This window comes from Miniopterus schreibersii (genome assembly GCF_964146895.1).
Source record: "Miniopterus schreibersii genome assembly, chromosome: 6".
In the NCBI taxonomy this organism is placed as follows: domain Eukaryota; kingdom Metazoa; phylum Chordata; class Mammalia; order Chiroptera; family Miniopteridae; genus Miniopterus; species Miniopterus schreibersii.
In genome coordinates, this window is record NC_138107.1 from 52,071,646 (window position 1) to 52,095,416 (window position 23,771).

General features: G+C 35.9%; 1 protein-coding gene across 4 annotated transcripts in view; it reads right to left on the reverse strand.

Moving 5' to 3' along the window:
* Positions 1–1,736: 1,736 nt before the first annotated feature.
* The window catches only part of HACE1 (HECT domain and ankyrin repeat containing E3 ubiquitin protein ligase 1), an 87,391-nt gene continuing 65,356 nt past the window's right edge, over positions 1,737–23,771 (reverse strand). For 2 of the 4 annotated variants that reach the window (XM_081140247.1, XM_081140249.1), the window contains exons 20-24: positions 18,142–18,273; positions 11,572–11,670; positions 11,231–11,301; positions 4,273–4,386; positions 1,737–3,730 (exon numbers count right to left, since the gene is read on the reverse strand). In XM_081140247.1, the coding sequence (XP_080996373.1) occupies positions 3,628–3,730; positions 4,273–4,386; positions 11,231–11,301; positions 11,572–11,670; positions 18,142–18,273 (519 nt within the window). In that variant the 3' untranslated portion in view covers positions 1,737–3,627. Of the gene's footprint in view, positions 3,731–4,272; positions 4,401–11,230; positions 11,302–11,571; positions 11,671–18,141; positions 18,274–23,771 lie in introns of all 4 variants that reach the window. The other 2 variants (XM_081140246.1, XM_081140248.1) reach the window with 1 other exon arrangement.

Genomic DNA, 23,771 nt, shown 5'->3' on the forward strand with positions numbered 1-23,771 from the left:
CAGGGGAACATTTCTGATCAACATAGATTTTTAAAAGCAAACTCCGATACCGTCAATGGCCAGAAAGGTAAAACAAATTAGTGAAGCAGTTAGGGTAAGAAAATGACAAACTGGAGAGCATATTCAGTCACTGAAAGCAGCAGCTTCTACTCAAGCCCAGCGCATTAATAATGCCTTCTAGGAGTCTATGCTCAATGTTGTTGGATTGTCTGATTTCTAAAAAGCCAAAAGTCTGGACTTCTGCATGAAATCTCCAGATTTTTTGAAGTGTTGACAACTCATTAAAATTTTAGAACTGGCATGACTAACAAAACACATGTGTGAGTGGGAACGCTGGTACACAACCTTGGAAGCTTCCCCGGTAAAATCTGCAACTAGCTCACGTACACAAAGGGCAAGAAGAGACAGAAGAGCAGACCACTCCAGATTGGCAGGTGGCAGTTTTGAGACTTGTCTTGGGCAGCTGCAAGACGAGTAGATCTTTTTTTTTTAATTTTATGTAATGATTTTGAGAGAGAGAGAAACATCATTTCGTTCCACTTATGCATCATTGGTTCCTTCTTGTATGTGCCCTGACCAGAGATCAAACCCACAACCCTGGCATATCGGGCCAATGCTCAAACCAACTGAGCTACCTGCCCAGGGCAAGACAAGTAGACGTTTGCACTCACCTGCCAAATTCTAAAAGTTTATACAGATGCCTTAACTGCGCCCAGGCACACATACCTTACAGATGGCCTGAACACGCTGCTGTCTCAAGGCTGTGTCCAAGAAAAGGGTTCCCACTGTGCGAACGGTGGGTAGAACATGCATTCCAAGGATGGGGGGGTGAGGAGCCTCTGATTGCCCAGGTTCAATTCTAAGGTCAACTGGCAGTTGAGACCTCTCGATTACCTCCTCCAGCCGGGAATCATCTGCTGGACCTCCAACTTGTGACCCACGCTTTAAAACTTTCATCACCCCCTTCCCCGCCACATGGCAATAGGCTGTATTCGACACACTGTTTTAAAGCTGGGAGTTCCTTAGATTACATTTTGTTGTTTGATGAACTAGAAGATGGATTTTATTAAGTGTGTGGTCACTATCCACTCAATCTGTTTGAATGACTTAATCAACTCTCGCCCAGAGGTTTTCATTAATCAGCTTCCTACAATACGCTCCCTTGACTTATATTTTTATTGCTTTAGAATGCTGTGTTTCTGTTTTCCTCCTTATATGGAATTACCATGTTTTAATACTTAAGTCATTTTCCTATTAGTGTAATCTTCTGTTACCCGAAGGGAAAGAAAATCTCTCATTGTTCTATGCTATCTTCCATTCAACATATCCATCTACTTGCAGAAGAAATTGTGGAATAAATTAAAAAGACTTGCTGCCTCTAGTTTAAAGAGTACTTTTGCCCGGCTGGGCGTGGCTCAGCGCTTGAGCATCAGCCTAGGATCCAGGCAATCGCAGTTCGATTCCAGGTCAGGGCACATGCCCGGGTTGCGGGCTCAATCCCCAGTTGGGGGCGTGCAGGACGCAGCTGATCAATGACTCTCTCATCATTGATGCTTCTGTCTCTCTCTCCCCTTCTCCTTTCCTCTCTCTGAAATCTATATATTTTTTAAAAAGTATTTTTAATCCACGTAAAACCTTTTCATATTAACTACATTCTCATAGTTTAAAAAATAAAGACAACGTAAAAGAATAAACCCTGAATTGCCAGATTTATATATAAAAGTCATATTCATGGATAAAATATCATGAGATTTTTAATGTTTTATTATCTCTTGTACATAAATACTTGCAAAATGACCAATCCGACAAAACCAATGGATTGCATAATTATAAACAGAAATTTGGAGACAGACTCATGGATAGAGAGCAGGCTGACAGCTGTCAGGAGGGGTGTGGCTGAGTGGAGGAAAGTGGAGGGATTGAGAAAAAAGAAAAAAACACATGGACAAGGATGACAGTGTGGTGACAGCTGGGGGGGGTGGAGGCAGCTATGGAGGGTAAAGGGACTTGACGGGGTGGTGAACACACATACAGTATACAATGAATTATGCACATGAAACTTGTATAATTTTGGTTAACCAGTGTCACCCCAATAAATTGAATAAAAAAGAAAAAGTTTGTAGCATAAAACAAAAAAATAGAAATTGTTTGTAAACATGAAAATTATAAGCAGTGTAATATTAAAGTCAGTTACTTATTTGAAAAGACAGAAGTCAATGACCAAAACCAAAATTTAAAAATTATCAGCTTCATTTATTATAAATAAAGCATATGACTCTTAATTTTAGAGCTAATGGTAATTTTTAAAGAATTCCTAGTTTTTAATGTCATCTGTTGAGATGTTTTAGTATTAAAAAAAACAACACACAATAACAAAAGAGGCCCAAAAAACACGTCAGAGAAGCTTTATACTTAGCAAAGCTTTCAATGTATATGTCTATGTACATATACACACAATATATATTTGTCTGTATTGACACATATATTGTCTATATTTGTCAGTGGCAAATATACCAGCTGCTCATAGGAGAAAACATGCACAGATATGCATACCCATGGATATGCCTTTGGATAGTCTACTTTTAGTTTCCAGATGCAAGGTCCTAAACATTACAAACTCCTCCATTAGCATTTCTAAATATGTTCATGTTCCTACTTCCCTGGAAAACATATGCTGTGTCTCAAGTGTGTCTTTTCAAACTAAAAACTGATTAGATCACTCTAAAATTTAAAAACTAACGCTCTGTATTAGGCATATTTTACTAGAACTCAACATTTTAATCATAAAAAGCAAATTTAAGAAAAAATTACCTATTTAATTATAATCTGCCACATCCAATTACTTCTTTAAATGTATCATCAGAACTCACTGATAAAATAAAAAATATGATAAAATATTTTATTTTAGTTTTACCTAAGATATAAAGTAAGGCATGAGAAAAACTTTGAGACCACAATAGATATGGAAAACTGACCATTGAAAAATGCAAATAAGTCATACAATATAGTGTGAGCTTTAATATATAAATTAGATACCATTTCATCAGCTGTTTGTTAGTCACATCAGTTGGAACTTTACATATATAGTAAAATATTAAAAAGCTAAAAAACATCATTGCAATATAGATTCAATATGGGAAAATACATATTTGTGGCTTTATACACAATCTCAATCCATTCTATACAATAGTTTTCCAAAATATAAATGGCACCTTACATGCAATAGAACATACCAGGTTGGATGTCCTAATATATTTTAATATACAAAAAAGTAAAGAGAACACATCCTCCGACAAGACAGTTACAGAGCAGAGATGGAATGTAGAACAAGATTTTGCCTTAACACAATCTTGGATAAGACTAAAGAAATATCAATAAGGACAGTTTCTACTACTTTCAATTAGCATTCTATAAAATGAAGATTACTGTGATTTTATATTTTCTAAGTGTATCACAAACGGAAAAAACATAAAAGGGAAAAGAGGGCGGGGGAGAAAACCTGATCCTTGATGAAATTTAAACATAGGCCCTGCCTATGGGCTGTGTTTAGGCTGCTTTTCTGTTGACAGTTTCCTAAATTACTGCTGCCACTCTGAACTGTGCATCAGATGAGCTTCCCAGACTTCACTAGGCCATAGTGTAACCATAGCTGCCGCAATGTAGCGCCACAAGAAGTCTGTCCTTGAGTATTTCTTTACTTGGGTATTCAGGTAACTTGAGCATGTTGATGCTTTAAAAGAAAAATATACCACCATTAAGGAAATCGATGAAATTTCTGACTGTTTTGTCTAGCAGTGAAAACTACGAAAATTAACATAAAACCACCCTCTCAAATTTGCATTCAAATTGGAAAACCCTGAAGTAGTATTTAAAAAGTAAAAACAGAAGAAACAACAACAAAAAACCCTGCTGCATTGCAGTTTTCTTTAGCCTGCAAATGTAGAAGAAAGTAATTTCCTTTCAGCCAAAAATAAATAAGCAAGAGCAATTTAGTTTGAAATGACGGTGTAACTTAGTGATACTATGACAATTTAACTTTAGTGACAGTTGAACTATATTCAATTAAATTATAGGTAGTTTCCTCAAACATATTCCTTACCAAAAAAATGGGAAGCAAGGAACTATGTAGCTATTTATTTATCAACGATTCCAAAATGCTGACCGAGATCACTGTTGAGGTTTTCCTCTCCTTGTAGCAATAGTTAGCAACTTTTGATCATTCAAAATTAATCAAAAATTCAAAATGCATTTAAATTTAAAAAATTAACATACCATGTGCTTGAAGTCGGCAAAAGATTGGGAGTATATGGCACAGCAGCGATTGTAAAGTTTTGCAATCCACTTCCACCCATGATATTAGCAAATCCACCATGTGGGACCCTGGAACTAACAGTTCATATCTTAATAAATTGTAATCATGAAAGAAAAATCTTTGTTATAGATATATTTCAAATTCTAAGTTAGGGTAAGAATATAGTCAACTCTAGGTCACTCACAAAATAACACTTTTGAATATGCAACACTCCAACTTATTACTAAAAGTCACCCTGTGGCCATTAGCCAGCTTCCATGGAGACTCCCCTCCACATTTCTAAGTTATACTCTGCTTTCAATTGGCACATAGCTCTACTATTGCATTTAGCATGCTGCATGTACAATTATTTTCTTTCATGTGTATCCCTACTAAACTGGGACTGATTTGAGGGCCCAAGTATGTTATTTGTATTTATTTGTATCCCTAGGGTTTAGCAAAATGACTGGCATCTAATAGACATTCATTAAATATCTGCTGAATAAATAAATATTTGCTTGACTAATTAAAGCAACAGAGGCTCTTACATGTAATCCAAATAATTTCCCTGTTTGAAAAGTATCTAGGGTCGAGAGGATTTTTTGTCTTTCACAGTGGAAAAATTAGAAAATTCTTTACATTTCTTTTTCCAGGGATCACAATATCAGATTTTTTTTTAATGTCACCTAACATAATAAAACCACAGGAAAGCTAACACAATACATAAACACCACCAGAAAATAATCTTGGGTAAATAGCTTTAGAGGATGTGATTACAACTTCTGAAATTCTACTGTTTACATTTGAAAGAAAATTAGTATTTCAAATTAGCCTTTGTATATCATGATTAAACAAACTGATCCTGGAATAAATTTTGTTGTCATTAAAATGAGATGCTGTAGTCCTTTTTGGATAAATTAGAATGATGATTTAACGAACAGGTACCAATGCATACTCAAAGGCAGTAGACTGTCTAATATTAAAAGTATTTTCTAACATAATTCATAGTATAAAGCATAATTCAGTTCATTTAAAAAAAGCTGTTAAAACCTGAATAACCAAAACCACCTTGAGAAAGAACAGGTCAGAGGGCTCACAGTTCCTGATTTCAAAACTTAAACTACAAAGCTACAATAATCAAAACAGTATGGCACTGGCATAAAGACAGACAATATAAAGCAATGGAATACAACAGGGAACCCTAAAATAAACCCTCACATATACGGCCAAATGATTTTCAGTGAGTGTGCTAAGAACATTCAATGGGGAAAGGTCAGACTTTTCAACAAACTGTACTGGGAAAACTGGATATCCTCCACAGAAAAAATGAAGTTGGGCCCTTACAAAAATTTATAAAAATTAACTCGAAATGAATCCAAGACCTAAACTTCAAAGATAAAATTACAGAATTCTTATAAGAAAATATAAAAGGAAAGCTTCATGACACTGGATTTAGTAATAATTTCTTGGATATGACAACAGAAAGCATAGGCAACAAGAGACAAACAGATAAGTTGGACTTCATCAAAAGTAAAATCTTATACGCCAAATGATACCAGGAACAGAGTGAAACAGTAACACAAAATGGGTGAAAATATTTTCAAATCATAAGTCATAAGGAATTGGTATCCAAAAAATATACAGAACTCCAACTCAACAGCAACGAAAAACAAAATAGGGAAAGGACTTGAATAGACATTTCTCCAAAGAAGATGCACAAATGGCCTATAAGCAGATGAAAAGATGCTCAATCAATCACTTGTCATTAGGCAAATGCAAATCGAAACCACAATGAGATAACCACGTCATATACATTAGGATGACTATTAATAAAGCATAAAACAAAAAACACCAACCCCCACCAAAAAAATAATAATAAAGAATAGAACAAGTACTGGAAAGGACATGCAGAAATTGGAACCTTATGCATTGTTAGAGGGAATGTAAAACGGTACAGCTACTGTGGAAGAGAGTCTGGCAGTTTCTCAAAAAAATGAAACAGAATTACAGTATATATCCAAAAGAACTGAAAGCAGAGAATCAAAGAGATATTTGAACATCCATGTTCACAGCAGCATCACTCACGAGAGCCAAAAAGGTGGAAGCAACCCAAGTGACCATCCATGGGTGAAAAGATAAGCAAAATGTGGAATATATACACAATGAAATATTATTTAGCCTTCTGATATTTGCTACGATACAGATGTACCTTGAGGACATTATGGTAAGTGAAATAAACCAATAGCAAAAAGACAAACAATGTATGGTTCCAATGTATGGTTACATGAGGTACCTCTAGAAGAGCCAAATTCACAGAGATAGACAGGAGAATGGTGGTTGTCAGAGGCTGGGGGAGTGGGAATGGACAGTTAGTGTTTAATGGGTAGAGTTTCAACTGAGAAACAAATGTTTGGGAGATGGATGGTGGTGATGGTTGCACAATGTAAATGTACTTAATGTCACAGAACTGTACACTTAAAAATGGTAATATGTATTTTTTAGCACACACTATCAAAGCTGTTGAAAGTGTTACCAAATTTTCTATCTGAAATCATGGATATGTATATATTCACAGGGGGGAAAATTAGCAATCCACTCCATGTGAATCTCTAAAAACAGCAGTTTTCTTTCCCTAGCTGGGAAGCAGTTTGATTGCTATTAAATATTTTCTTGATGAAATGCCTGAGCTTACCTTAGAGGTCTAAGTGAATATTAAAAGTATGCCTGAATGTTACTAATAAAATGGGAATACATGAGCAATTCCTACTTAGGGCAAAAGAATATCTAAAGAAGACCTGAATATGTCTGTCAATGGAAATAAAATCCAACATTAGTTAATCTATGCATATTAAACTTTGCCTAAAAAATTAACAAATGCAACCAAAAATAAAAAGGGATAAAAAACCAAGCTGTTCTCAATTTCCTACAGAGGCAGAATTTATTATTTTTTTAATCCTCACTCGAGGATATTTTCTCCCTTGCTTCTCAGAGAGAGTGGAGGGCAGGAGGGCACGAGGGAAGGAGAGAGACAGAGACAGAGAGGGAAACATCAACATGAGAGAGACATGCTGACTGGCTGCCCTTGGCTGGGATCAAACCTGGGACCCTTCAGTCCTCAGGCCAAGGCTCTAACCACTGAGCCAAGTGAGCCAGGGCTAGAGGCAAAATGTACAAACAAGTATACCACCACTTTACCAGGGCAAGATGAGAAAATGAGCCTTGTTACACTAATGCTTTTTTTTTTTTAATATGTTTTTATTAATTTGAGAGAAAGGGAAAGGGAAAGAGAGAGATAGAAACATTGGTGTACAAGGAACACTGATCTCGGCTGCTTCCTGTAGGCCTCCTACTGGGGATCGAGCCCTCAACCCAAGCATGTGCCCTAATCCGAAATCAAACCGGTGACCTCTTGGTGCATGGTTGACAACCTACTGAGCCACACCAGCAGAGCTCGACACTGATTCTTACACAAATTATAACTCAGTATTTCAGTATCAGCATCATCAGTCTAATGTCTTCATATAACTAAATTTTGAAAAGTTAGCTTTAAAAAGACCAAAGAATTCCCAACTTTAGTATCTGAATTGAAATTATTCTGTAAACTGATATTCACAAACAAACTATGAAAACTTACTCCTCTTCTAAACTACAAACAAATATGACTGGGCTCCACACCTGAATAACAGTGACCTTATGCTAAGATCATGGCTCATCACACTTTAAGCATGCATGAGAAAACTACATAGTCTAGGTGAATATTATGAAACCTGGGTTATACAAAGTAAAATTACAGTTAATAAAAATGATACAATTGCCCCTTGTTATCCATAGGGAATTGGTTACAGAAGCCCCTGGATGATACCAAAATCCATTAATGCTAAAGTCCCTTATTTAAATTGATGCAGTATTTGCTGTAATCTACAGGTATCCTCCCACATACCTAACCCAATGTAAATGTTATATAAATAGTTGTTATACTGTATTGTTTAGGGAATAATGCCAAGAAAACAAGTCTGTACATCTTCAGTACAGACACAGCCAGTATCCATACAAGGCCTCATTACTGAGTACACATCAGCAACAACATAACTTTCCTCCAAGAATTTTCAATCTGAGGTGGTTGAAAGTTGACTGTACTCCTATTTCATACACAGAGAAATCAAGGCTGACTTTCATTACTATTAAGGGACAATAAAACAAAAGAGTAAGACATTTAAAGACAGTCTTACAGACCAAGAAAATACTATTACCACCATAAAAATACTTAAAAAATACTCTTTATACTGAAATTGTAATTGAACGCATTTAACTTTTTCAGTTAGATCGCACTAAATTATACTAGGGACATGGAGAAAGACATTTCGGTATCTAAATATAAACCAATGCATAACCAGAATTTTGAAAAAAGTACTAAAGAAAAAAATGCATACTTTAGGTTTAGAATGGCAAATACTATACCTATACTAACAACTGGGGGTCTAATGTAAAAGGAAAGTTAAAATTTAAAAGAACTTAAGACTTACTGTTTGAATTCAAAACAAGGACTCTATCTAGATTAAGTGCTGAAAGATGGATCTTCAACATGAAGGTAAAGCTTAGTTCTGTGCTGCTTCCCTTCAGATTCCTTAGCTCCTACTCTTTACCCACATCCTTTGCCTCAGTTTAAAGGATTCACATGCCCAGTTCAATAATAAGCCGTGCAGCTCTTTTCAGCATTGCTAACAATGACTACACTATTGATGCAAGAGGGGAACCGTGTATTACTAATCCAAGTGATTTTTAATTCTATCAGAGCAGCAATTTTAAGGACATTTTTAGTATCAAAGAACTTGAGTAATTTTTTTCTGCGTTTTAATTTAAAGACACACTGACCAAATCACAGGGTGAGGGAGGGGGGAATATAATAATGCATCAAATGGTGTTTGGATATAAACCATTTAGAAAAATAATAAAAGAGCACTACCTCACACAATAAACCAAAGTAAGTTCAGTCTGTTTAAAATTGGAATGTAAAAACAGACCCTGTAAAAAGTTACAGAAAAAAATGTAGATAAACATATATAAAATTTTGAACACAGGAAAGGATCTATAAAAACCATAAAGTACTGATAATCAACTTGCAACATAATTTAAAACTTCTATTTTATAAATTTTATAAATTAAATCTGTAATTTAAATTACATGAAAATCTCTATTTAACTTAATAAAGTTAAAAGGCAAGTGATAAACTAGAAAAAGTTCTTTATATATGTCCCTAATATATAAAGAACATTTTAAACTGAATTTCTGAAAATGCCAGAATAATGCACAGAAAATAAATACAGGCAATTCACACCATCCAAAAATATTACATAAATAAGAACTTACATGAAAATAAAAATGATTACATCTTGTATTGATAGAATAAAAGGAATAGGCCCTCTCGTTCCCTGCTGATGTGAAAACTGATATTGTTCTGAAGGATCAATGAGCAATTATGTCCAAAGGCTGTAAAAATGCATATACTTTTCTATTCAAAAAATTCTCGTGTAAGAATTTATCCTATATAAATAATCTAGGATATTGGCCCACCAAGTATGTAGCACAAAAATTCCTTATTTCTTCAGCGTTATTCATAAATGGGAAAATTTAGCAATAAAGGATAGTATGGATTAAAGGAGGTCCATAAATTATAGAGCAGGCAGCCATTTAAAAAATTAAACCCATAAATGGAATAATTTTTAATGATATATTGCAAAATTCAAGTGTTATAAAACAGGGACAATGTTTTTAAAAAGCAAAAATTTATATATGCAAGAAACAATCTGGAAGAATAACCACAATGCTTAGTGATTATCTTCAGTGACTGAGATTAAGAGATGGGTTTTTGTTAATCTTCACCGAAAGGTATTTCTTCCATTGCTTCTCAGAGAGAGTGGAAGGTGTGGGGAGAGGGAGAGAGAGAGAGAGAAAAACATTGATGTGAGAGAGACATATCAATTAGCTGCCTCCTGCACACATCCCAACCAGGCTGGGGATCAAGCCTGCACTTTAATTTAAAAATTCTGGCCCGGCCGGGCGTGGCTCAGCGGTTGAGCATCAACCTAGGATCCAGGCGATCAGGGTTCAATTCCCGGTCGGGGTTGTGGGCTCGATCAATGACTCTCTCATCATTGATGTTTCTATCTCTTTTTCTCCCTCTCCTTTCCTCTCTCTGAAATCAATAAAGATATATTAAAAATAATAATAATAAATAAAAATAAAAATTCCATTGCTTGGGTACTGAAATGAGATGTGTGGCTTCATAAGATCTGTGGCTGTCTCTTGTGGCTCAGCCCCAAGTTCTTTACACTAGCTCCTGTGTTCCCTGCCTTCCTTGAACCGAAACCTGCTTTGTTTTTCTTTGATAGCTGCTTCTGTCCATTCCATTCCTTTCAGAAATATAACTTAAAAGACATTTTCTAATCTCTGATATTTCATTGGTTGCAAAAGCAGACTTTTCAAAGAAGTGTGGTTTCACAAATTATTTTTTAGGACAGGAATTCTGAGAATTTCAAGTCTGATAAGAACTGCAGAAAAATTGCTGTGTATGGGTATTATATGTGGGGGGTGTGTGTGTGTGTGTGTGGTCCAGCAACACCCAAATATTAAAAATCTGGCTACTACCACTGACCAATCGGCAGAAAAATTACCAAATTATAAAATACCCATACACACTGATAGTCCTGGCTGGAACACAGTTTAATTTTTTATACATTAAATAAACATTTATTGAACACTACTATATATGTTTCATTTTAAATGCCTAAATAAATGTTTGTTTAATATTAAAAAAAAAAGTGGAAAGGGAGATAAGATACTGACAATTGAGAGTAATAATTCACTTTGGTTGTTTATCTCTAAGCCATTAGAAATGGAATACATTAAATTATTTCCACATTATCATAAAACACTTCTTACCTGCCAGTAACAAACTGCAGCAGAAGAACTCTCTCCTCTGGAGTAATATCTTCCACAACTTCCCAGAACCACTAACAACAACAAAACAAATTCAGTTGATGTTTCAGAGCAATCACAGACTTAATACCAAAAAAAGGGGCAGCATTCATAAGGCATATTTTAAGAAACTCATTTATCAAAAATGATTTCATACAAAGCTTTCATATGCGATTCCCATGAGAAGAATTTAGGGGAAAACTTGACTTCATTAATTAATGTAGGTTTTCATCCAGTAGTGCTGAAAAGCTTACAAAATTAAATGGCAAAACGTAACTTCATTCTAAGCTCCAGAGAAATTTTACCTGAATAACTGGATCTTGTCTTTCATAGCCACTTGTGTATTCTGTATTTTTTATCCAATCACTCACATCAATTTCTGGCATGCCAGAAAGCAGTAGTTCCTTTGGGGAAGAAGAAAAATACTTCATTATTCTTCTTTGGAGGAAAAAACCAAACCTATTACATTTAAAGAGTAAATTTACCTTAATTAGAAACTGATTCCATGTAAAACTGATTTTTTTTCTGACAGTGTCTGCGTGTCATCAATAAAACAAGTACTACATGGGAGAGACCCTTGATACTGATAATCTCAAACACTGTGAGATGTGCAGATGTCTCTACATTGATACGATTTAATTAAAACATACGAAGAGACAATACTTTATGTTTATTTTTATTTTATGAACTCGTTAAATTCTGTAAAGAGACCATGCTCTCAATATGAAAATAACAAACACCTGAATAAATCCTGGGTTAAGCAAAGAAAAAAAATCATCAAGAAACCCTAATCATTAGGAAAAAGAAGGTAATAAAAAAAATAGTTATATTAAAAAAACACACAGATTCAAGCCTTTGAAGAACTATTCTAGAATAATTCAGATCTTAAATATCAACTTTCCCCAAGGTGAGGGAAAAAAATGTAATTTCCCTAATGACTTTTGGTAGTCTCCTTTTTCCCAGGAAGATCATCAAATAAACAAAATGGCAATCAAGTGCTTGCTTCTGCAGCACATATACTAAAATTGGAACGATACAGAGAAGATTAGCATGGCCTCTGCGCAAGGAGGGCACAAAAACTCATGAAGCATTCCATATTTTTCTACATCAAACTAAAAAGCTTCTGCACAGCAAAAGAAATCAGCCTCAAAATACAAAGGAACCCCACAGTAACGGAAAACATATTTGCTAAGGATACATGCGATAAGGGGCTAATTTCCAAAGTGTACAAAGAACTCATACAACTCAACAAGAGGAAGACAAACAACCCAATTAAGAAATGGGCAAAGGACCTCAATAGACACTTTTCCAAAGAGGACATACAGATGGCCAAGAGACATGAAAAATGTTCAACATTGCTAATCATCAACCACAATTAGGTATCACTTCACACCTGTCAGAATCAACAAATCAACAAATGGCACATGCTAGCGAGGGTGTGGAGAAAGGGGAACCCTGCTACACTGCTGGTGGGGATGCAGACTGGTGCAGCCACTATGGAAAACAGTACGGAGGTTCCTCAAAAAATTAAAAATGGAGCTGCCTTTTGACCCAGTGATTCCACGTCTACGAATATATCCTAAGAATCCTGAAACACCAATTGCAAAGAACTTATGCTCCCTATGTTCACAGCAGCACAATTTACAATAGCTAAGATCTGGAAACAGCCCAAGTGCCCATCAGTAGATGAGTGGATAAAAAAGCTATGACACCAAGGAATACTATGCAGCTTAAAGAAGAAGGATCTCGTACCCTTTGGGACAGTATGGATGGACCTGAAGAATATTATGCTAAGCGAAATAAGCCAGGCAGAGAAAGACAAACATCACATGATCTTACTTATATGTGGAATCGAAAGAACATAATAAACTGATGAACAAAATAGATGGAGTGACACAGAAGCATGGAACAGACTGTCGAATCTCAGAGGCAAGGTGGGGATGGGTGGAGAGAGATTAACCAAAGAATTTATATGCATATATGCATAACCCATGGACACAGACAACAGTGTGGGGAAGGCCTGGGGCAGGGGATGGGTGCAGGGTAGAAGGGGTCAATGGGGCAAAAAGGGGGACATCTGTAATACTTTCAACAGTAAAGATAAATTTTAAAAAACAGCAATCAAATAACTAAAAAATGAAATTAAGAATGGCAAATATTTACCATTATATTTTCCAAGAGAAAATAAAACATGAAAAAGAGCTTGTTCGCACCTCTGAATCAGTCCATTTCTCACAGTTGGGCCTGTTTACACAGTCAGATGAGGCAGTAACTAGCCTATACTTAACTAAAACACTGACAAGCCAGAATAGCAGGACTGGTTACTACAGAGCCATCAATTTAATGTGGTTCAAAACCACATTTCCTACAGCAACTACTGGTAATATATAGCAGAACAGTACAGAGTGTACTTTGAAGGTTGATGAAGGTTAATATAAGGTGATATCTGAGAACACTTAGGTGCTTCTGAGATCTAGTCAAGGAGGCTGCAAGATTCTCTCCTTTCCAACTTATCTTAGGCTGGATTTTCTTCATATTTTTTCAACCAAACAACATATCACAAGAGATAATGTGCAGAAGCAGATATGAATGCCCAGATATTAAGCCAGATATTAAAGAAACTTGCAAAAATGTGAAATGATACCAGTCTTCCCATTATTTTTGTTTCATTCTGGAAAATGCAGTTTTCATACTTAAAATGTTATTTATATTAATAGGTAATGAATTATCTTTATATGAATTAATAAAATATTTTACACTTGTTTTAATTTCAAATAAAATAAACATAAATTAATATAACTCACATTAAACAAAAAGGCTTTTGTTGTAAGGGGGTCCTAAGACCAAAAAGTTTGAGAACTGCTAGGGTTTCTGTTCTCCTTGCAATGGTACTATAAAATACTTTTACTAGATAAAGGCATTCTGGTTAGCGTCCATTCACCGCCCACAAATGCATTCTCCATCCTAGGAGGCTGAGCCTGGCAAACTAGCTCTCTTGTCTGTCAGCTTCAGGTTGGGTTCCGTCACTGAGAACAAGTCTGGAGGTGAGAGTCTTTTCCGCTCCCTCCCTGCTTATAGCACATCTTTCCAATAACCACGTCTCCTCATCACAGGGCCCCTTACAGTAATTCCTCCACCTGTCTCTTCAATTCCAGAGGTGATAAAGACTTTCCACTGTTGCTAGTCTCTGGATGTCTCACCAAATCTTGTTTATTCTTAACACTGCCTGCACCTCTGTAATAGTCCCTTTGTTAAAGTCCCTTTATTTGAACCACCTGGGGAAATTCTGTTTTGTGGCAGGACCCTGATACAGACCTGTCAAAAGGGGGTGAGAATGAATTTCACACGTTTCTTACAATCTGAGTGTAACTGTCTTCCCTTCTAAGCTGAAGTAAGCTTTTAATAATATCAAGCATGCGCTCACTGTTAATAATTATGAGTAAAAATGACAGGCTTTATTCTCTTAGGATGTGGGACACTTCCTGAATATCGCATGCTGTGGCTCTTTATGAAGAGGATTGGAGATCTTTATTACCCTATTTGACACTGCTCTTCCTAAACAATCTCATCATCTGATCAGCTCAACTTAGTTTTTTTGGGTTTTTTTAAAATATATCTTTATTGATTTCAGAGAGAGGAAAGGAGAGGGAGAGAGAGATAGAAACATCAATGATTAGAGTCATCGATCGACTGCAGCCCGCAACCCGGGCATGTGCCCTGATCGGGAATCGAACCCCAATCGCCTGGGTCCTACGTTGATGCTCAACCGCTGAGCCACGCCCGGCTGGGCTCAACTTCGTTTTAAAGCCGGAGTCTAAGGCACCAGGAATCCTGACCTAATTTCTAATATAAGAGCCACAATGAAAAGCTTACCACTAGCAGCCCCAGAGAGTTTTGCTCAATGGTTAGAGCATGGGCCTGAAGACTGAGGGGTTTCGGGTTCGATTCCGGCCAAGGGCATGTAGCCGGGTTGCAGGTTCTATGCCCAGCCCCGGTCGGGGCGTGTACGGGAGGCCAACAGTCGATGTGTCTCTCTCACATCGATGTTTCTCTCTCTCCCTTTCACTCTCTCTGAAAGGCAATGGAAAAAATATCTGCAGGTGAGGATTAAAAAAATAAAAAATAAAAGTAAAAGAAAGGTAAAATTGTTTAAAAAAAAAACAAACAACAAAAAAACTTATCAGTAGCAGACCTAAACATGAAAGATAAAGGAATAAAGTTTTTAGACGAAAACAGGAAAATACCTTCATGACCTTGGAATAAGAAACAGTCTCTTAAACAGGACACCAAAAGCTCCATGCTTTAAAAAAAAAAGGTTAAACTGAACTGTATCAAAACTAAAAACTTTTATTCACTTAGACACCAGAGTAGAATATGTATAACTAACAAAGACTCCTATAAAGAATATATAAAGATGCCCGGCTGGGCGTGGCTCAGCGGTTGAGCATCGACCTAGGATCCAGGCGATCGGGGTTCGATTCCCAGTCAAGATACATGCCCGGGTTGCAAGCTAGGCAGCTGATCAATGACTCTCTTATCATTGATGTTTCTCTCTCTCTCTCCTTTCCTCTCTCTGAAATCAATAAAGACATATTTTTTTAAAAAAAAAAGAATATATAAAGAATCCAACAAATCAGTAAACACAATAGAAAAATGGACAAATTACTTGAACAAATACTTAAAAGCCCGAGTACACAAACGGCTAATAAACATATCAAACACACTCAACTTCACTAAGTATTAGGGAAATGCAAATTAAAATGACAATGAAATACCACTACTGATCCACCAAAATGGTAAAAATGAAAAAGGAGATTATCAAATGCTGTGAGGAATGGGAACACTCAGAACTCGCATACCTGGTGGGGAGAGTGTAACTTGACATAGCACTTTGGAAAACTATTTGCTAGTATCTACTCTAATGGAATAGATGCTAGTATCTACTCTAATGGAATAATAGCCTATATGCCAGCAATTCCACTCCAAGGTATAGAACACACAGAACGCATGCATATTTCTCCTAAAGACATGCACTAGAATATTTGTAGCAGCACTATTTCAAATAGCCCGAAACTAAAAAGTATCCATCAAATGTTCATCAAGAGTAGAAAAGACAAGAAAGTATACTGACACAATGAACTACCATACAGCAATGAAAATGAACAAATTACACTGCATGCAACAACAGGTATAATTCTCACAAACAAAAAGCTGAGCTAAAGGAGTCAGATATATTCTAGGTGATGGTTTCATTTACATTAAATTCAAAACCAGGCAACCTAATCTATAAGTTAGAAGAGTGGTTACCCATGACTGGGGAGAGTGAAAGGCGACATGAGAGGGACATTTGGGGTGCTAGATGTTAATTTCTTGATCTGGGTGCTGTATTCATGGGTGCAGTCTGCTTGTGAAAATTCATCAAGCTATACATTTATGATGCATGCACTTTATGTATATGGTAATCCAATAAATTTCATAGAACTTATCAGTATCAGTAAATTACAAGGTAAAGTTTTTGCTAATTATTTATGTTGTTACTATTGGTTTTTTACACCACAGGTCCAAGAAATAATGTAATTCTCTGTTTAAGAGTTCATAAGTACTCCTCTATTTTTAAATGCTAAAAATAACTTTTATGGTTATGCAGAAACTAGACAAGTCTATGCTAAACAAAACCATTAATCCTAAACCTAAAAACAGAACCAAAAAAACGATTTTTTTAATCAATTTTAGAGAGGAAGAGGAGGGAGGGAGAAGAGATAGAGATAGAGACAGAGGGACAGAGAGAGAGAGAGAGAGAGATCAATTTGTTGTCCCACTTATTTATTCATTCACTGGTTCCTTCCTGTATATGCCCTGACCCAAGGGACAGAGCCCACAAACTTGGAGTTATCAGGGACAATGGTCTAACCAACTAGATACCCGGGCCTGATAGTTAATGAAACTAAGTCACAAAGTACTTCAAAATTGTCAAATTCTGTACTGTACACTATGAGTGAAAAAATGAAAATACTGGTATATATGTAAAATTAAAGGTATACACCACTGTACTTATTCAGATATTAAAATGAAAGGCATAGGGTAAAACTAATTTTATGAAAAAGAATAAAAACCTAAGGATACTTTACATTTATCTAAAATTTATTTTTCCAAATTATACTTTTTAAAAGCTATACTCCATTTAAAATACTGTGTTTTATTAAGAAGTTAGAAACTCAAGAGAGTTTGAAAATGGCATTACCAAAAATAAAAGAGAAAAAGGAAATAAGGAAAAAATGCAGACATAAATCATATAAAATTAGAAATCCCATTAGATCACAGTAAAAGGCAGGCAAATTAACAAAGTATAACAAAACATTCATTAGAGACTGGGGGCAAGCAAAGAGTGGACTCCACAGAGGTTCAAAATGGAAAATTATAAAATTATATATATGATGAAATAAGAAGCTGAAAAAGAAAACACAAAACAACAAGAAAAACGTTCTTAACCATTTTTTCTTTTTTGAAGTACAAGAAGTTTGTATCAGTTTCCTCTTTACCACAGATGGCCAAATAAAAAATTCAGAAATAATGGGAATTTTGCTTTGGGGAAGACTGGCCGTTAGCATCTCCCATGCACAGTACTTTGGCACTAACACTCCACTCCTGTTTATCACCATGCACTCCATTTCCCATTAAGGAAATGCTAATCTGGTTATTAAGCTTAAGAGAAGCACAATCACAAATGTAAGTTTTGAAATCTCTAACGGTGAACATTAAACCATGTGTCTTATACATCATTCCACGCATCACAGCACTCCAATATTACTCCTGAATTACAACCACTGGAGTTTTATACTGCTGTGTAACAACAAGGGAGCTGATGTCCTTCTTACCAACTCAAACTCATCAAACAGCTGTATGAGGGAAGGTGGGATGAACATATGAAAGCCCTGTAGAAAAGCATTGATCTGAGGCTGAATGGCTCTTGTCATTCGAAGTTCAGTAACAAGCTGGACATACTCCTCCTGTTAAAAAAAAAAAGTTTTTGTGAAGACTTTTTTTTAATTCCACATACTCAATGTTGATCTAATCACTTCTCATTTAAGAGGTAAAGGTTTAGAATTAATTTGGCACCAATGTTCATACAACTCAGCAAACCAGCACTCTACCATTCACTCAACTGTTCTCTCACACCCTGTAACAGCAAGTGCTATCAAGATCTACTTCCAAAAAATATTCTCTATCTGCCCTCTCACCACCTCCACTTTTAGCACCCTGGTCCAAGTCATCATCTCTCACCTGAATCACTGCAGTGCTGGTGTCCCTGTTTCCATTTTGCCTCTACTGCTTCTCCGCACCACAGAGTGATTTTTTAAAATATATATAATTCAGATTACATACCTTTCTTGCTCAAAACCCTACACTGACTTCCCATGACACTAAGAATAAAATCCGAATTCCTTTTCTAGCCTCTCTGCCTTGCTTTCTCATCTCATTTCCTTCCATTCCCCCCTTGCTTACTCACAATGTTCCCCAAGCACAAGCTTGTTCAGGCCTCAGTGTCTCTACTTCTTGGTGTCACTGACTGAAATGTTTCAATAGGATGTAATCTCTCTGCAAGCAGGGGTTCTGTCTGGTTTACCAGTATATATCCTCAGCTCCTAAGAACAGCGACGGCCACTTTGTAGGTGTTCAAAAATTATGTGGCAAATGCATAATTCAACAAATTCATTTAATATATACTTAGAACTTCATAAAATGGCTCAATTAAGTGTAGCTGATTTGATTCTGAATTAAGGTAAGCTATTTCACACATTTTATTTTAAAATACATCATCGTCATCATAGAAAATAGTGTCACTTAAAATTTCATTGGTAACAAAATGCATTTCAGCTCAGACCAGAATGAATTCTCAGATATATGCATATCTATCTATAGATATATAGAAATATCATTATCATTTATATATTTTAAATTACGTCTAGTGAAACTTCGTGAGTTAAACGCAGTATGTTGTATACAATTCTCACCTCCCAGAAATGAATGCTCTAAACACAAAGGGGAGAAAGCCTGTTTTAGGACTCTCCCTTCATTTTTATTTATTTGGCACTAATCTGGATGCCCAGCCCCCACCACCACCACCACCACCAAAACCACTGGCACTGAGCCAGCAAGCTACATATGACTACTGGCTATGAATTCTCCGTATATCTCAGAGCTACAGAAGTGTCACAGTGAATTCCTCACAGCTCTCCCCAAACCCCACATGGCTCCTTATACAATCTGGCACAGGGAAAGCTGCCATCCCTGTCATTTAATCTATTCTACCCCTAAACCCCACTCCCTACCCACCCAAAGGCTTTTCTCCACTATATAGAAATTAATCAGTTACTACAAGTTACATACAGATGGTTACTACAGGGAGACAGAAATGTATGGCAATCAATCAAACAGAAACATAAAACTAAATTTCAGGGTCCAATCAAGAAATAATATATGATAACACACTTCTAAGTGATAACCAGCAGTGATTTCAGCATCAGCAACATGATCATCTCGATATTTATGAATGCTCTCACTAAAACTGCTTACTGAACACTACAATTTTTCTGATCCATTCTTTCATTAATTCTATGTTTAAGGTGCTATATGAGACGCTGTCTTCCCTTAACAAGAATAGCTTTTGTCCAAGAGGTTTTACTTTTACAATATTAAGGTACTATTCAATAGTCATTGCTCAAGACCTTACTAAATTATGAAGCATGTAAGTAAAAGATTTGTGAATTGCTCAAGTACATACACTTAACCTATTTAATTTGCCATTGTGGTCCATATTTATCAGAATAGTACACATTCTCTTTTTTATCAATTAATCCCTATTATTTCCTCATACATTTGATTTTTAAAAATTAGCTTTCACAAGTATACTAATCTTTGCTCATATGTTCCCCTCTACTCCATCTAATATTGTTTTCCACATTTATTTCTGTAACTCTGGTTCATAGTTTCTAAATATCAATTTGTGAAAATCAGCTCCCTCAGATACCAGTCTCCATATTAAGTTAATTTAAATGTGAACAACAACAAAAAAGCCCTGGCTGGCTGGCTCAGTTGGTTGGAGCCTCATCCTGTACACCAAAAGATTGCAGGTTCAATCCCCAGTCAGATGCATACAGCAGGCAACCAATCAATGCTTCTCTCTCACATCTATGTTTTTCTCTCTCTAAAAAGAAACATTAATAAAAACATGCTCTCGCATGATTATTAAAATAATAATAAAATGTGAATAGATCTTGGTCTTAATTATTTCTCAGTAAAATAATAAAATTCTAGCCATCACAAATTCTCCTAAGTGTAGTAAAATAAGAGCTTTCCAGGTAGTTGAAAGATAATTGTTTAACAGTTAAAATCTACAGAAAACAGAAAAAAAATCTAAATCCCACTGCTTCTAAAATACGTTGCTCTGCCTCCTAAAACAGCACATCCTCAAACAGAGTAACACATATTAACGTTTTCTTGATGATACAATTATTACTATGAACATCCACTATCATTAAGCACTAACATTTTGACTGTTCATACTGTGCTATAGAAACACACTGGCTGCATTCCCACTACCTATGAAGGCAGCCAAGAGACGCACCTCCACACTTTATGCCCTGCATAACTACATCAAGTATCTCATATGCCTTAAGGAAACAGTGAATGCATAGATGATAATCAGTCCACAAAACACTGGCACAGAGTTGCATGATCAGGCATTAAATATATACCAAACCTAAAATGCCACTTTCTTCTAAGGTATTAGAAGAGATGATATAATTTGGGGGGGGGGGGGGAATCTTTTATCCCCAACAAATGGCATATTTACTCCCACCTGAGTTCTGCTGTTAATTCTTTGAGGGCATAAAATAATACCAGATGCCATAGATATAACTCGAAGGATTAACTATATACAAGAACCTGAGTTGGTACTTGTACTGAAATAGTTACATTAACACATAGGAAGTTTTCAACTTAGAAAGCTTCAGCATGGAGATAAGATCAACAACAAAAAGCCCTAGCAACTTTTTTCTAGCTCAACCTCTGAGCCTGATAACTGATACAACATGGGTAATAAAAAAATAACTGCAAAAGGAAAAATAACACTAAGATTAAGGATACACAACTTCCGACGCTATGTTCCAGCGAGATTACAGGACTAGTTACAGAAACATTTTGTTTTAATAACCTCCTAGTCTTCTGCATGTGTGGAACAAATAACATCGCCCCTCAGAAATGTGCCTGAACATTCCAACTTCCTTTCAGGCTTTGGACCTAAATTATGTCTCTTATGAGGGGGGGTGGTGATGTTAAAACTTGAAACATTTTTTAAGCTATTTTCTTCTTGAAAATATTTTTCATTATTTCTAGAAAAATATCTAAATAAACCATATTTATATAAATAATAATCAACTTTTAATAGTGAAAACAAAATGTTCCTTTTCCCTCCTCTAAGTAGACTGATAAACTTGGTCATATTTGTAAAACTGTCTAAAATAGTAATTTTTTTTTAGTAATTACCAGTTTCAGTGGCATTATTATTGGCATAATTCAATTAACTGTTTGAATATCAATCCCTTGGTAATAAAGCTTCCTTCCTGGGTTGATCACTTGATTACTATTGCTCTGGAATGTAAGAGTTCTCACTGAAAATTTCTCCACCTAGAACTCAAAAGAATACCAGGTTTCTTTTGTAGGAATAAGCAGATACAAGAAAAAGGAGAGGCGTGTTCTTTCAATGTAATATTTTTCAATAATTTTTTTCTTTACAGGTATATTCTATTTTTAAGGTCCTACATTAGTTACAAAGATTGATAGTCTAGTAAAAGTCCTATTACTTCAGTTTCCTTGAAAAAAAATTTAGTCCTTGAAAATTGTGATTCTTTAGGTTACCATTTCAACGAGTTGGTGAAATTTTAGAATATACTTACTAAAATGCAAGGGAAAGTATGTTCTCCTTGTACACAGGAAGATATTAAAGATAATTTTAAATCCAATCTAATAATACACACAAACACTCAATATGAAGAACCTCAAACCTGAAGTGTTTTAAAAGTTTTGAGTAATAAAATGATTTCTCATAGTATACCTTTCTAAAGATAAAAATGAATCCACTTTAAGTCAATAATCAATATACACAAACCTGTTTTTGTGCTTATATGTGTATTAAATGTGTGTGTGTGTGAAATACATCAAGTGAAACTAGCAATAAAATACAAGGAATTAACCATATAAAAATAAAGTGGAGGAAAACATGCTAAATTTGTATTTGCAACTTTGTTCATATTCGCTGACTTAGTAAAGAGAAGCCTAGCAGTTACACAATCACAGAGACCTTGATTTAAACTGAGGGTTTACCACTTACTAATTTTGGGCCCTCAGACAGTTTAAACTTCTAAAGAAATATATACTGTCATAGTTACAAGCTCAGGCTTGATGGGTTCAAATCCTCGCTCTAACACTCACTAACCATGTGATCTGGAGGAAAGCTACTCAAGCCCTTTATCCTTGTTTCCTGACCTGTAGAAAGGATGTCTACACTTCACAGGACTGTTTACGTTAATACACGTAAAGTACTTTGAACACTGCCGAACACATTATAAGCACCCAATAAATGTCAGGTTCTTTTAATATTAAAGTTGTTTCCACGTTCAACGAATAGAAGGAACTATCTCAAAAGGCTGTTGTAGTAAATGAGAAATGCACAAAGAACGTATCTCAAATACATGAAATACTACAAAGTACTCGACAGGCAGTAGCTATCATCATCACCAGAAAACAGACCTGATGGTAATGAGCGTGACGAAGAGAAGGACTCTGGGGTCCAGTCCACACCACACGGCAATCATCTCTGAATGGCTGTTTCCACCTTCTCAAACAGTCACCTAGCTCTGTAAATTCTACATCCTTGAAGCTATCTCATTTTCTCCATCCTCACAATCCTCGAGGCATGCATGCTCCACAGAACAATGCCCCAACAACTATCAGCTGACCTGACTCCAGTATTGCCCCATTTCAATCCATTCCTCACACTCCAAGCTGAGTTTATACTTTCCTTAAAAAACAAATTCGATCATGTCACTCCACTCTATAGCATCTTCAATCATCTCCACAGTTCAGAATAATTTCCAAATTTCTAATTGTGAGTTAAAGTCTTTCAGAATTTGGCCCCTTTCTACCTCCCTCAACTCATCTTTTTCCACTCAATTACTTTGCAATCTAAGCTAAGATCTACAACTCTCATCTATCTGTAGTTCCCCAAACACATGCTCAGTCAACTCTGTGCCTTCTTATAAGCCCAGAACACTTCCTTCTCCCCTTCCTTACTTCTATCTGACCACTTAATGCTTCTCCTCTATAATTCAACTTCATGCCTCCTCCATTCCCTGATATCCTGTCCCATCCCACACCAGTGTTTTCCCCTCCCAGCCAGAATGAACTTGAGGATTAGTATTGTAAAAGTGTTCTTAACATTTAACAC